The 12,106-nt window shown below is 42.0% G+C and overlaps 2 protein-coding genes across 2 annotated transcripts; one reads left to right on the forward strand and one right to left on the reverse strand.

The window, feature by feature from the left end:
• Window positions 1-413: 413 nt before the first annotated feature.
• hadhb (hydroxyacyl-CoA dehydrogenase trifunctional multienzyme complex subunit beta) lies at window positions 414-7,783 on the reverse strand. The gene is made up of 16 exons (XM_085771456.1): window positions 7,755-7,783; window positions 6,549-6,618; window positions 6,227-6,268; window positions 6,011-6,107; window positions 5,816-5,860; window positions 5,605-5,704; window positions 5,176-5,263; window positions 4,883-5,070; window positions 4,622-4,802; window positions 3,922-4,043; window positions 3,388-3,467; window positions 3,237-3,284; window positions 2,955-3,042; window positions 2,578-2,652; window positions 1,550-1,714; window positions 414-868 (listed from the first exon to the last, which is right to left on the reverse strand). The coding sequence occupies exons 2-16, from the start codon at window positions 6,610-6,612 to the stop codon at window positions 833-835; spliced, it is 1,419 nt and encodes a 472-aa protein (XP_085627582.1). The 5' UTR covers window positions 6,613-6,618; window positions 7,755-7,783; the 3' UTR covers window positions 414-832.
• A 305-nt stretch (window positions 7,784-8,088) lies between these two features.
• On the forward strand, window positions 8,089-8,820 carry fhit (fragile histidine triad diadenosine triphosphatase). The gene has a single exon (XM_085771457.1). It carries the CDS (start codon window positions 8,226-8,228, stop codon window positions 8,682-8,684), a length of 459 nt encoding a protein of 152 aa, XP_085627583.1. The 5' UTR covers window positions 8,089-8,225; the 3' UTR covers window positions 8,685-8,820.
• The last annotated feature ends 3,286 nt before the right edge of the window (window positions 8,821-12,106 follow it).

Raw genomic sequence — 12,106 nt, forward strand, 5'->3', positions numbered from 1 at the left:
ATGCTTATTTTGTCTGACCGGCAGCACAAAACCTCCCAAAATAATTCACTTTACCTTCATAGAAAGAGACAGAAAACCAGCAAATCGCCACATTTTAGAGGATAAAGTTTTGGCTTTTTTTTTTTTTTTTTTACATTATTAATCCAAAATTAAAATAACTGTCAGTGCACAAAAGGTCACCAGAAGCAGGGAGTTAGAAAAACTGCCAACAAACTTTGATTTCCTCACAATTGAGAGAAGTGTAAGTTATTTAAAGAGTTGTGTTACTCTTACATCAGGCAGTATAAAATAATACCTGCATAAATTGGAAGCTCATTGTGAGAAAAAAAAACAGATGTAGATGAGAAAATGAAACAAAACTGCTGAGATGTTAGATGCAGAAAAAAAGAAATCAAACGAACCCAGAAATGATCGTGGTTATCATCACATCATTTAATTTCTGCAGTTTGTAAGAAAGAAAAAAAAATATCACAACGTATATAAACATGAGCACAGGAGCTCCTCTGAGTGCTTAAACTTTGCTATGTTACATCCGACTCCGTGACGATGCCGTCATGATGCCCCTCAAAGTCCACAAAGTCAAAAGGCCAAAAAAAAAAAAATCCTCGGCACCATTCTGCTATAATTTAACAGCCTGTAAGCGACGTTTAATTTACACAAGCTTCCTCACACACACACATTCACGTACTGTTATCGGACTCCTCTCTGATCAAGGCAAAGTGGTGCTAGTATGTACACTGCATTATCTGGATGTTAGTGTGTGTTTGTGTGTGTTGTGTGTAGATGTCACGATGACCCTGGAGATCGGGTTACAGATGGCGCTTTAAGAGCTTTAATGGGGGTAGGCCTCGATCACCATGGCGTGACCCTGGAAAACACAAGAATGAAGAGCTCATGAGGAAATCGATCAATCAAATGGAAATATTATTATAGTTGTTTCCAAGAACTGTGTAGAAACATAAAACAGATCAGTTAAATCATTAAAAGGATAGTTTAACATTTTGGCAAATTGGCTCATTGCCATAATCGCTATAGTCTTAGGAGTAGGTTTGTTACCTTTAATTGTCGGTACAAGCTATTTTTAGAACGGCGGAGCAGAGCTGCGAGCTGCTCAGAGCTACACTACAGAGGCTAATGGGATTTCTTGGTTAGGTTTCCCTCATCAAACTCATCAAATAACACAATCCAACAACTCCAAAATGCTCCGGTGGACAAGTTGTGACCTGCACATTCACCACGCTATGAGATAATAACAGAACATTACGAGATGGAGCTGTTTTCGAAGTAAATGCAGGGACTGCTTGCTGAAAAACTGTCCCTGAAGGCAACGTAGTACATCAGCGGTTTTGCATGTATTTACCTCTAAAACAACTCTGTCTGGTAACGTTCTGTTATTATCTCATAGCGTGGTGAATGTGCAGGTCACAACTTGTCCACCAGAGCATTTTGGAGTTTTAGGATTGTGTGAGTTTGATGAGGGAAACCAAGAAAAATGTTGAACTATCCCTTTAAACGCCATTCCACTGTGTTATGGATTCTGTCAGTTTACCTGTCCTCCTGCAGCACAGGCTGCCACCAGTCCGTACTGTCCTCCCTCCTTCTTCAGCCTGTGTGCCACTGTGGTTACCAGTCTGCAGCCGGTGGCGCCGAACGGATGACCCAGAGACAGAGAGCCTCCCCACAGGTTGAACTTCTCCATGGGAGGAGTCCCCACCTACACACACACACACACACACACACAAAAAACAGACGATGTCATCAAGACGGCTATTTACACAGAGGCGAAGCTCAGGTGAACATTTTTCAGCTATAAACTTCCATGACTGGAGCGCAGTTAAATCAAAATAAGACGTACAAATCTCTTGATCTTAACCAATTAAAAAGATCCCACATGTCTCACTTCTACAGTATTTAGTTTGATCCATAAGAAGATGAATTTGTGTTTTTTTAACACCAAAAACCATCTCAGTTTAGTGCTCTACATCCTCTCTCAGGCGTCTCTCTGGAGCTCGAGTAATAACAGATCGATTGGCTGACTAGTTTCTGAGCAATCAAATAAAAACATAGCAGATGTCAAGAAGAGAAATCCTGCAAGGTTGGACGGTGGGTCCAGGTGGGCGGGGCTTGGTGCTTGGTGTTGTGACATCACAAAGTTACAGGAAGTCCAGACAGCTTGTTTTAAGGCCCAGTTTCTGAATACAGACTGTGTGCACTTAAGTTTTGATACATTCACAGTTGCAATATAGAAGCTATCACTGATTTATAATCACACATCAAATGAAAATTTCAATTTAGTATAATATGGGACCTTTAAATTTTTTGTCACCATTTAGTTGTTAAAAATTGATTAGGTTTTATGTCTGACCAAGGTGGCCAAAGTCTTACAATTTTAGTATGACACTACCATATACAAGGATAATACACCGGTAACAAATGCTGACCAAAAAAATTCAATTGTTTGAGTATCTTGGCCAAAATTAACTTTGCACACACTGTTCATGTGTTGCAACTATCCACACGTACTGTACTATATCTATTCTGAGTAACAGCCAACATCTGACCAGCAGCTGTTTTTACCTTTGATTTCCTTCCCATGTACGTCTGGGCGAACCAATCTGAGTCCATAGCCTTCAGATTTGCCATAATCTGACCCTGGGAAAAAAAGAAAAAACACAGATATAGAGAGTTAACAGAGTTACCATAGATACCAGACTGAAAACATATTGATCACTACTGATTCAAAGTGCAAGCTCTGAAGAAGACCAATCAAATCTGACTCCAACATTGATGTCTATGAATAACACACACACAACAATTGGATTCAGAAATTGAGAGATTCTAGTTCAATAAAAAACAAAAAAAAATGGACGATCGATCTAAAACTATTTTGGATAGAAATTAGATCAACACACACATTCATCCACCTTCACATAATTTTGTGTGTGTAAACTTACTGCAAACGCCTCGTGGAACTCAAAGACATCAATGTCACTCATGGACAAGCCGGCCCGTTCCAGAGCTTTGGGGGTGCCGTACGTTGGCCTAAAAATAAATAAATACATTTGAGATTTTTTTTTTAACTCCTTCCGAGTCAAACTGTTGGAACAAAGAAGCCCTTGTTTGTCAAATATTTGTTAGGCTTCTAGATGAAATCTGAGAATAATACACAAACTTTAAAATGACACAAGTTAACTTAAAATGAGTTGAAATTAGAAGAAGAAGACACCGAGACTCACCCCAAAAGCAGTTGATCTTTGGGGTCCTGGGACACGTAGACAAAGTCTCTGCCAGGATGAAAACACAATAAGATTAGCACGTCATCTGAAATAGCTCCACTGGGGGCGGGGGAACTGAGGCTGTCATTGCAAACAGAGAGGGTGCAGATACCTGAGGTAGGCTTTAGGCTTGTAACCCATAGCCAAAGCTTTCTCCTCCGACATGACGAGCACAGCAGAGGCACCGTCAGTCTGAGGACACACACACAAACGAGCGCTTTACTCACAGTTGGGGCAGTTTGTGACGAGTGACAGCGTTTCTGTTTGTGAACGGGAATCATGGGAGGTAGTTTTGGGGCAGGTGTATAACGTTGAACCTAAACTGTTGGCAGGTAATGCAATTATGAAGCCCAAAAGAGCGCTTCAGATAACTGTAAACTCAAAGTCAAAGTTGCTGTCTGAACTGAAGAGACTCACCGTACTCAACCAAAAATGTTTTTACAGTATTTTGCTTCAGGTCAATTGCAGCTTTGTTTATGTAGCTTCAAGTGTGCACAGCTTTGTGTGTTTCTTTTACACACAGAGACAGATGTTGATGTCTACGCTGAAGGCGCTTTTCTGAAGCAGGAAGGAGGAATTAAGAACACTGAGAATTTATGTGTGTGTGTGTGTGTGTGTGTGTGTGTGTGTGTGTGTGTGTGTTTACCAGGAAAGAGGAGTTGGCAGCAGTCACTGTGCCGTGAGGTTTAACGAAGGCGGCCTTTAGTTTGGACATTTGCTCCATGGAGGATGGTCGGATGCCATTGTCCTTAGAAACAATATCACGGCCTTGACAAGACAAATTAAAATACATGGTCATCATTTAAACAATCAGAAAAATCAGTTACAATCCTGCCACAGCATCAGTCAGATTATTTGAGCCAGTGGTGTTTATCATATTGGATCTATTAGTTCCTGTTGTACACACAATTTAAAAAAAAAATGTAAATATTATAAATTACATTATGCCAATAGGGCTAAAACGAATGACTATATTCATTATGGTTTAATCTTCTACTTATTTTCTGAATTATATCAGTAAATGTTTCTTTAATGTCAGAAAAAAAAAAAAATGAGGCAATTGAGTTTACGGCGCTGATGTAAACCACAGAAAAGCAGAAAATCTTGACAAATAAGAGGCTTGGACCAGGAACTGTTGGGCAAAAATGAAACTTATTATCATCAAGATTGTTTTTCCTCTCACTTAACGAAGCAATTAATTGTTTCAGCTTGACACACAACTACCAACACCAATAAATGGTTTATATAAGCACTTACAAGCTGAACCAGTGCAAAGAACAAACAACAACAGACAGATTGATTCATTAAACTTCATATCTCAGTTAACAGGGTGGAGCAGCGTTTACCTGGCACTTTGAAGGAGATGACGTCCTGCAGCAGACCCGCATCCTGGGCCTTTTTGGCGAGTGTGTGTGATCGCAGAGCGAACTCATCCTGCTCCACTCTGGAGACGCCAAAAGCAGCGGCCAGACGATCGGCACTGTGGCCCATAGTTTCAGCGGTGGAGAACTCAGCCACGGCAGGAAGCTACACACAAATAATCAACGGTTACAGAGGAAAAAGTGGACTTTGATGCAAGTATTGGGAGATTTTAAGTGGATATCTACCTCTGGGGAGAGGTGAGCCAGCCGGATGCTGCCAAGCAGACTGAGCCTCTGACCGACGGTCTTTGCTTTGTTGAGGGACAGCATGGTCTTCCTCATCTTGCGGCTGTGACGGATGGGAACGTCAGACATGAACTCCACCCCGCCTGCGACCACAGCGTCACACTGGCCTGCAGCGATCATACCAACAGCTGGAGAGAGACGGAGAAGGAGGAGAGAGGTCAAACGATATACACTATGGTGCATGCATGTGAAATGGAAAAGGTCTGACGTAGAGGTTTCCATCTCTAACGCACCTGAGGTCATTGCCTGGTTGGAGGAGATGCAAGCCATGGTGACGGTGTGAGCTGGGATCTTGTCAGAGAAGCCGGCGCCCAGTGCTGCCTGTGAACAGAGTCAGGTATGAAGGAGATGCACAACACAGCTCCCTGCAACAGCCAGCGCTATTTCATAAAGCATCCAAATGGTACATGATACATCCCTGGATGAGCGGTAAAAAAAATCTGATACTCGTAAACAGATTTGGGAAAGAGACTTGCTTTGTATACTGGATGAAAAAAAAGGGGGGAGGTTCTCTTCAACACAGAGGAATACATCAGAGAGGATAGAGGCGCATTTATCCAATAAAAAATAATTCTGAGGTATTATTACACTCCAACAGAGCTTAATCGAATAAGCTGAATTAGTGATAATGGGTGTAAGGATGTGTGTGTGTGTGTGTGTACCTCTCTTGCTACATTGCTGGTTTTAACTTCCTGGATGACTGTTCCGTAGATGATGTAGTCGACAGCATCTTTGGGCATTCCTGTTTTGGTCAGCAGGCCCCTGGACAGAGCAGAACACACACACTCAGTCAAGATTAACGCTGTAGAAACAAATGGTGGAGTTGTTTATTTTGTGACAAAGAAAATAGAAAACAAGATGTGACACACTCACTGCAGAGCTGCTCTGGCCAGGTCGTGTGGCATTAGGTCGGCATATCTGGAAACACAAACAAGAACAGGTTTTAGCCTCACAGCTTGACCATGTAGAACAAAGTCACTTGACTTCAATTGACCTCCAGATCAAACAACCTATTTTTAGCAGTGATCACGCCAAAGCAACATAAATAAAATAAACACGCTGACGCACGTGGTTCCAGACAACAGGAAGGGCGTTCGAACTCCCTCCACCAGCACTATGTTCTTCACACCGGGCCGAGCCAGGGTCTTCTTGCTCTTTGTCTGAACTGCAAAAAAAGAGAAGACAATAAGTAAATAAAAACGTAAATATTCAGCTCACATTAAGTGTGATCTCTGGCCAGGTCCATAATATTGATTTTCATAACAGTTAAAGTAAGTGACTTACCCTGAGCCTGAAGCTGAGATGTCGTACTGAGAGAACGGGCCCCTGAGACACAGAGAAAAACATTCCTCATCATCCTCACTTTAAATTACTAAACTACAAACATCTTAAATGACTACCGGTACAACTACCAAACAAACAAAAGTGATGGTAGGCCGATATCATTTTGTGAACTCGTATACAGCATGTATTCATAAGAATTGGCTAAGCTTATCTTCAGTCCTCTATTTCTGACTCTACTCTCCTGTGTGACTGAATATTATCCAACTACTTTGTCATGTTTTAAGACTCTGTTAAAGTGTTGAAAATGAGGATGCAGACTCACCAAGCCTCACTGCCCAGGATGGGCTGATGGAGCAGCTCCGCACTGAGTTCAGCAACATAGCCATGATGGTCTAGATGGAAAGAAACTGTGATCGTCACTCCAAACTTCTCCCCAGTTTTCACATCATTAAATTCAAGACCATGCCTTGCATCTCCATGTTTTGGATTAAAATGTTGCTATTTTCTGTTTAAAGAGAGTCATTTTTCCTCATGCAGTAGAAAAACTCACAGTTAATGCAAAGAACAGTGTGGTAAACACTCAGTCAGAGTTGGCTAAGTAGCAGAAACGCCTCTCTGTGCATACACAGGTGAATCAACACCTCTCTAAAACAGCTGTAACAAAAATGAACATTGAACAGCTTATGCAGGACTCAGTATCTCTACACTGTGGTCCTACAGCTTTTTGTGCGCACTTCTCTTCCAATGGAGACTGTGTTGCATGATGTGTTTCCATTATTACAGTGCCACCTGCAGAGTGATATAACCACACTACACTGCCTCTCACTTCTGTGGGCTAAAGGTCACCTGTTGTAAGCTCCTGTGACCTGACAGTCTAAATCGCAATAGACACAATAAACCAGTCAGTACCGCGGATCTTCCCACTGTTTATAATTAGCTAACCCCTGAGTATGACATTGCAGATCATGTGTGTTAAAATACGACGGATCAGTTGCACTTAGCTTGAAACGCTGAAGTGTAAAGTAAAATGTATGAATGGAGGGTTGATTTAGTTATTATTATTTTAAAGAAAATGCCTTTTGAGTATCTAGCCTATTTCTGTGTTTTATTATGTAGCATAACATGACATATCATTGTGCGGTCACCCAGCCCAGCCTCCCCCACCTCAACCCCGACTGTGACCCTTCACCTAGTTTCCTATCCAGCAGCATAGCAGGGGACGTAAACGCACCATTACAACTCTAAAATTGGGTGAAACCACCAGCAAACAGGTCAAATAACCTTTGCTTCCTTTTAAAAAAACAATCTTTGCCCAGATTAAAAATAAAATTCCCAGAAAATGACGCTAGAAGCTACACGCTAACTAGTAACGTTTAGAGCTAGCTAATTGTTAGCAAAAGTTTCCATTAAGTTGCGAGCTATTTCGCTTTTTTTTAGGGATAAAGACGCGTGTTTACAGAAATGTCAACGTGTTTTTATCTTTTTCTAATTCTATATTATCAATAGTGATAGTAAAGCTGGAGCTTACCTGTGTGTGTGTGATATGTCTTTGCCGACTGCCTCCCAGTCAAACGACTAACAACCACTTTAGCAGCGCTACCGGACTACAATACCCACTAACCGCCGTCAAGGACCCATGAAATTATGGCTGCCCAAAAATATGCCTGAACAAAACGAACAAGAAAACAAACAATTTACTTCATATTTTGCCTCTTTTGTGCTCAAATTCAATTATATGTCACGTAAATGGTATCCAAAAAAATATTTATTTATTTTTTACTATCAAAACAGACGATATTGGAAGAAATAAAACCATAGGCTCTGCCGCTGAGGTCCTTCTGCTGTTGACACTTTTCGGTGAGGATGACAGGTGTGTGTTTGTGCAGCCGGTAGTTTCCTGCACCACCATCTCTCAAACCTGGGATTAAGGCTATAGAGTTAGTTAGCTGCTGGAAGATTTCAATATTTTGTACTAGGATTATAGCAAGCCGCAGCAGCAATGTCGACCCTCCGCTTCGGGCAGCATCTCATCAAGGCCTCGTCGGTGTTCCTGCAGACCGAGCTGTCCTTCGCGCTGGTCAACAGGAAGCCCGTGGTGCCCGGGCATGTGTTGGTGTGCCCGCTGAGACCCGTGGAGCGTTTTCGTGACCTGCAGCCGGACGAGGTGGCGGATTTATTCAGCACCACCCAAAGAGTCGCCAACCTGGTGGAGAGACACTTCAGCGCCACCTCGCTCACCATCGCCATCCAGGACGGACCCGAAGCCGGACAAACCGTGAGGCACGTCCACGTCCATGTGCTGCCCAGGAGGAATGGGGACTTTGAGAGGAATGACAGCATCTATGATGAGCTGCAGAAACACGACCGAGAGACTGAGGATATTCCCTCCAAGTGGAGATCAGAGGAGGAGATGGCAGCTGAGGCTTCAATTCTGAGGAACCAGCTGCAGACTCTGTAAATGAACAGTGGTCAGCAGTGACTGGAGGATGATGTGAACACTTGATATTAATATGGAACAATATTATTACTGGTTTCTTTTGTATTAGTTCATGAATTTTATGCATATGTTTTCCAAAATAAAATGCAAATAAGTTTCCTGCAAACATGATTTCAGCCCACAATCCTTACTGTCTGGAAAGCAGTGCAAAATCAATAATTTAAGAATAAGAATGACTTTGTTAATCACCACCAAAGGAAAATTCATTCATCTGTCAGCTCATCTAGCCTACAATTTGCAGAAGAATGAAAAAGCCTGATAGCTGCAGGTATGAAGTATCTTCTGTATCACTCCATCTTGCAGCAAAGAGATGTCCACCACTGTTGTTTTTTTGGTCCATCGAGGTGTTATGAAGTCGATGATCTGAGTTGTTCAGAATGGCCTCTAACACCTTCAGTGTGTGTCTCTCCACCCTTCCCCCAGCTTTCCTAACTAATTTAGTGTGGGCAGTTGGCTTGAAACTTTGTGAAATCATACTGACAAGAGTGTATTTCTTTTGTATACTGCTAATCTAATGAAAAACCTTGGTTCATTTTTGGCAGTCATGACTGTGATTCATTTCAGTAGGACATACCGGTAATACATTATGTAATAATCATTTGTCTAATAATATAATTGCTAACAATTATTATTTAACCATGATGGCATAATTGAGCATGACTTAGAAGAATAACCATGCTATGTAAACAACAACTAAGAAAGATGCACATCTATAAATCTGTTGCCCAATGCATGCTTTGTTTATCAGGATTTCACCCCTCTACTCGTTTAGCTTTTATTTCAAAAATAAGAGCACACTGTATTATTGGAGCTATCTGAATGCATCACCTCACTGTCTATGCCACTGTTCATGTAATACCACCTGTGGCACATGAACCCAGAAATCACTTGGTGTTTTCTAAGCCAATTTTCAATCCTGCCAATGTATTTCTAAAAGAATTTTCTGATTTCCCATGAGCCCCCACCTTCACTGCTTTTTGGTCCCCTCCTGTGCCACCTCATTTAAGAAAATCCTGGAATTGCCTGTGATCTCCAACAGGCCTGTCTACTTCATCACCAGGACAGGTGTCAAGCAGGCTTATTGGGGCTTGAACAAGGATTTTCTATTACATATGTGTATGTGGTTCAGACAAGAGTGGAAAAAGTTGAGTTTGTTTAATTTTTACACACTGTGAAATGTTCCTGTAACTGCAAACAAATTGGGGCTTGTCAAGAGAGAAACATAGCTCCCTTTATTCAAAAGTGGTATCATTTGTGGTCCTAGTTGTCTACATTAAAACACGCTTTTAATTATGTCAGAAAATGCTTTCTTCACTTTCAGTTTGATCCAGTCCTGTAAGGAATTGTCAAGAAGGTCAGAAGATTAAGAAATCTCCCATCCCAGTCGTCGCTGCCATCTGGATGGAGGCCTCAAGGTACGACAGTGTGCGTGAATGCATGTAGATGTGATACATGCTGTTTATGTGGACTAAGATTTAAGCAGCGAGTCCCAAGTTTGTGTCTCCTCTGTAGTTAACGATGGTCTGCCCGACGTGATACAAAAGCAAAAAATATAAAAAGAATACCAGAGGTCGTGCTGGGACTGCTGCCTGGAGCAGGCGGCACTTAGAGACTGCCTAAAATGGTATACATGCACACACTCATATTAATCAGTTATTCAGTTAATAGCTTGAAAGCATTGCCACAGTCTTGTGCTAGTGGCTACTGAGTTCCACTGGAGTATATTAAGGTCAAGGGCCTCACTTGGGGGGGCATCTACTCACAATATCTGCAACCTGCTTGTCGGCACATGATGCTGACAGGCAGGAACATCAGGGCTGATAAAGTATGGGTCTCGTGCACCAGCTTGTGGACCCTCTGGGTATGTTCTACGCGTGGCATATCTCCATTGCTGTTTTTCATTATTAAGATGGCACTTGTGTAATCTATTATGGTTTTGTCCTTAAAGGGATATTTCAACATTTTGGCAAATTCGCCTATTGCCATAATCCCTGAAGTTTTAAGGGTAGGTCCATTACCTTTAATTGTCGGTGCAAGATGTTTTGAGGTCGGCGGGGAGTGAGCTCTGCACGGCAAGCTGTATTTCCGGGCTTTCCCACAATCCAACAACTCCAAAACGCTCTTGTGGACAAGTTGTTGGGTTGTGTGATGAGGGAAAAGTAGAAATACCATGAGCCTCCGTTGCGTCAACTGAGCAGCTCACGTCTCTGATCTCAGAACAGCTTGCACCGACAATTAAATGTAATTGAACCTACTCCTAAAACTAAACAGGGTTTATGGCAATAGGCAAATTTGCCAAAATGTTGAAATATCCCTTTAAAGGGATAGTAGCATTTTTTTTAAAGTGGGGTTGTATGATCTACAAATAGCCCCTAAGTACTTTAATTGCAGTAGAAGACTCTCTGCACTCCTCCTGTTAGCAACGCCAGCCCATAGCCCTGCCCAGAGATTTACAACATACATTGTTGTGAATGGACCCAAAGAAACGGCCTATTTTCACGTCCTAAAAGAGGTTTTACATGAAAAAAAAAAAACACAGTTCCATTGTTCGCTATAATATAATTTTTTCCAGCCCTTCAAAGTGCAGGAAAAACACAGTTTTTATTTGGACCTAACCAACTCACGTATCTCTCCGCCCAGGGTTAGCGCCCGCCAATCAGCAGTTGGTTAACTCCAAATAAAAACTGTGTTTTTCCTGCACTTTGAGGGGCTGGAAAAAATTAAATTATAGCGAACAATGGAACTGTTTTTTTTTTTTTTTCATTTAAAACCTCTTTCAGGCTGTGAAAATAGGCCGTTTCTTTGGGTCCATTCACAACAATGTATGTTGTAAATCTCTGGGCAGGGCTATGGGCTGGCGTTGCTAACGGGAGGAGTGCAGAGAGTCTTCTACTGCAATTAAAGTACTTAGGGGCTATTTGTAGATCATACAACCCCACTTTAAAAAAAAATGCTACTATCCCTTTAAGGTTAAGGCAACTGGTACAGTCTATGGTCATAGGAGAGTAATTTTTAACTGGCACATTAGATGTTGCACACGTGAGTGGGCGTGGTCAGTTAGCCGTTTGGCGCCAAGGCATTACCTGTCCACTAGGTGTCACTTCCGCTCGTCCATGTCTGTGGTGTTTGTGCTTTCTGTAAAATTCTTCGTGCTAATGTGAACGGACAAACAGAAGGCGAGGAAGTTTGAGCTCCTGTCTCAGAAAGGTGAGTGAAGCTTGAGTGTTGTTTTGGATAATGCTAATTAGTAGTATCGGTTTTGTTCACTGCACCTAGCTTGCTGTGCTTGCTAACATGCTAACGGACGCGAGTCCTCGCAACGGTACGTACGCACGTCACTGCCCATATTTGGATAAACCGGGAGTTCAGCATTGAACACTGAT

The sequence above is a fragment of the Trachurus japonicus genome, chromosome 24 (assembly GCF_045865225.1).
Source record: "Trachurus japonicus isolate A0001 chromosome 24, Traja_1.0".
Lineage (NCBI taxonomy): Eukaryota > Metazoa > Chordata > Actinopteri > Carangiformes > Carangidae > Trachurus > Trachurus japonicus.

Excerpts from the sequence above, each read along its gene's own strand:
- hadhb (XM_085771456.1), bottom strand. The coding sequence starts at position 6,612 with ATGGCTATGTTGCTGAACTCAGTGCGGAGCTGCTCCATCAGCCCATCC. Across the intron at positions 5,861-6,010 it reads TTCCTGTTGTCTGGAACCAC|ATATGCCGACCTAATGCCAC; the intron begins GTGCGTCAGCGT and ends TTGTGTTTCCAG. Across the intron at positions 869-1,549 it reads CCTGTGCTGCAGGAGGACAG|GGTCACGCCATGGTGATCGA; the intron begins GTAAACTGACAG and ends TGTGTTTTCCAG.
- fhit (XM_085771457.1), top strand. The coding sequence starts at position 8,226 with ATGTCGACCCTCCGCTTCGGGCAGCATCTCATCAAGGCCTCGTCGGTG.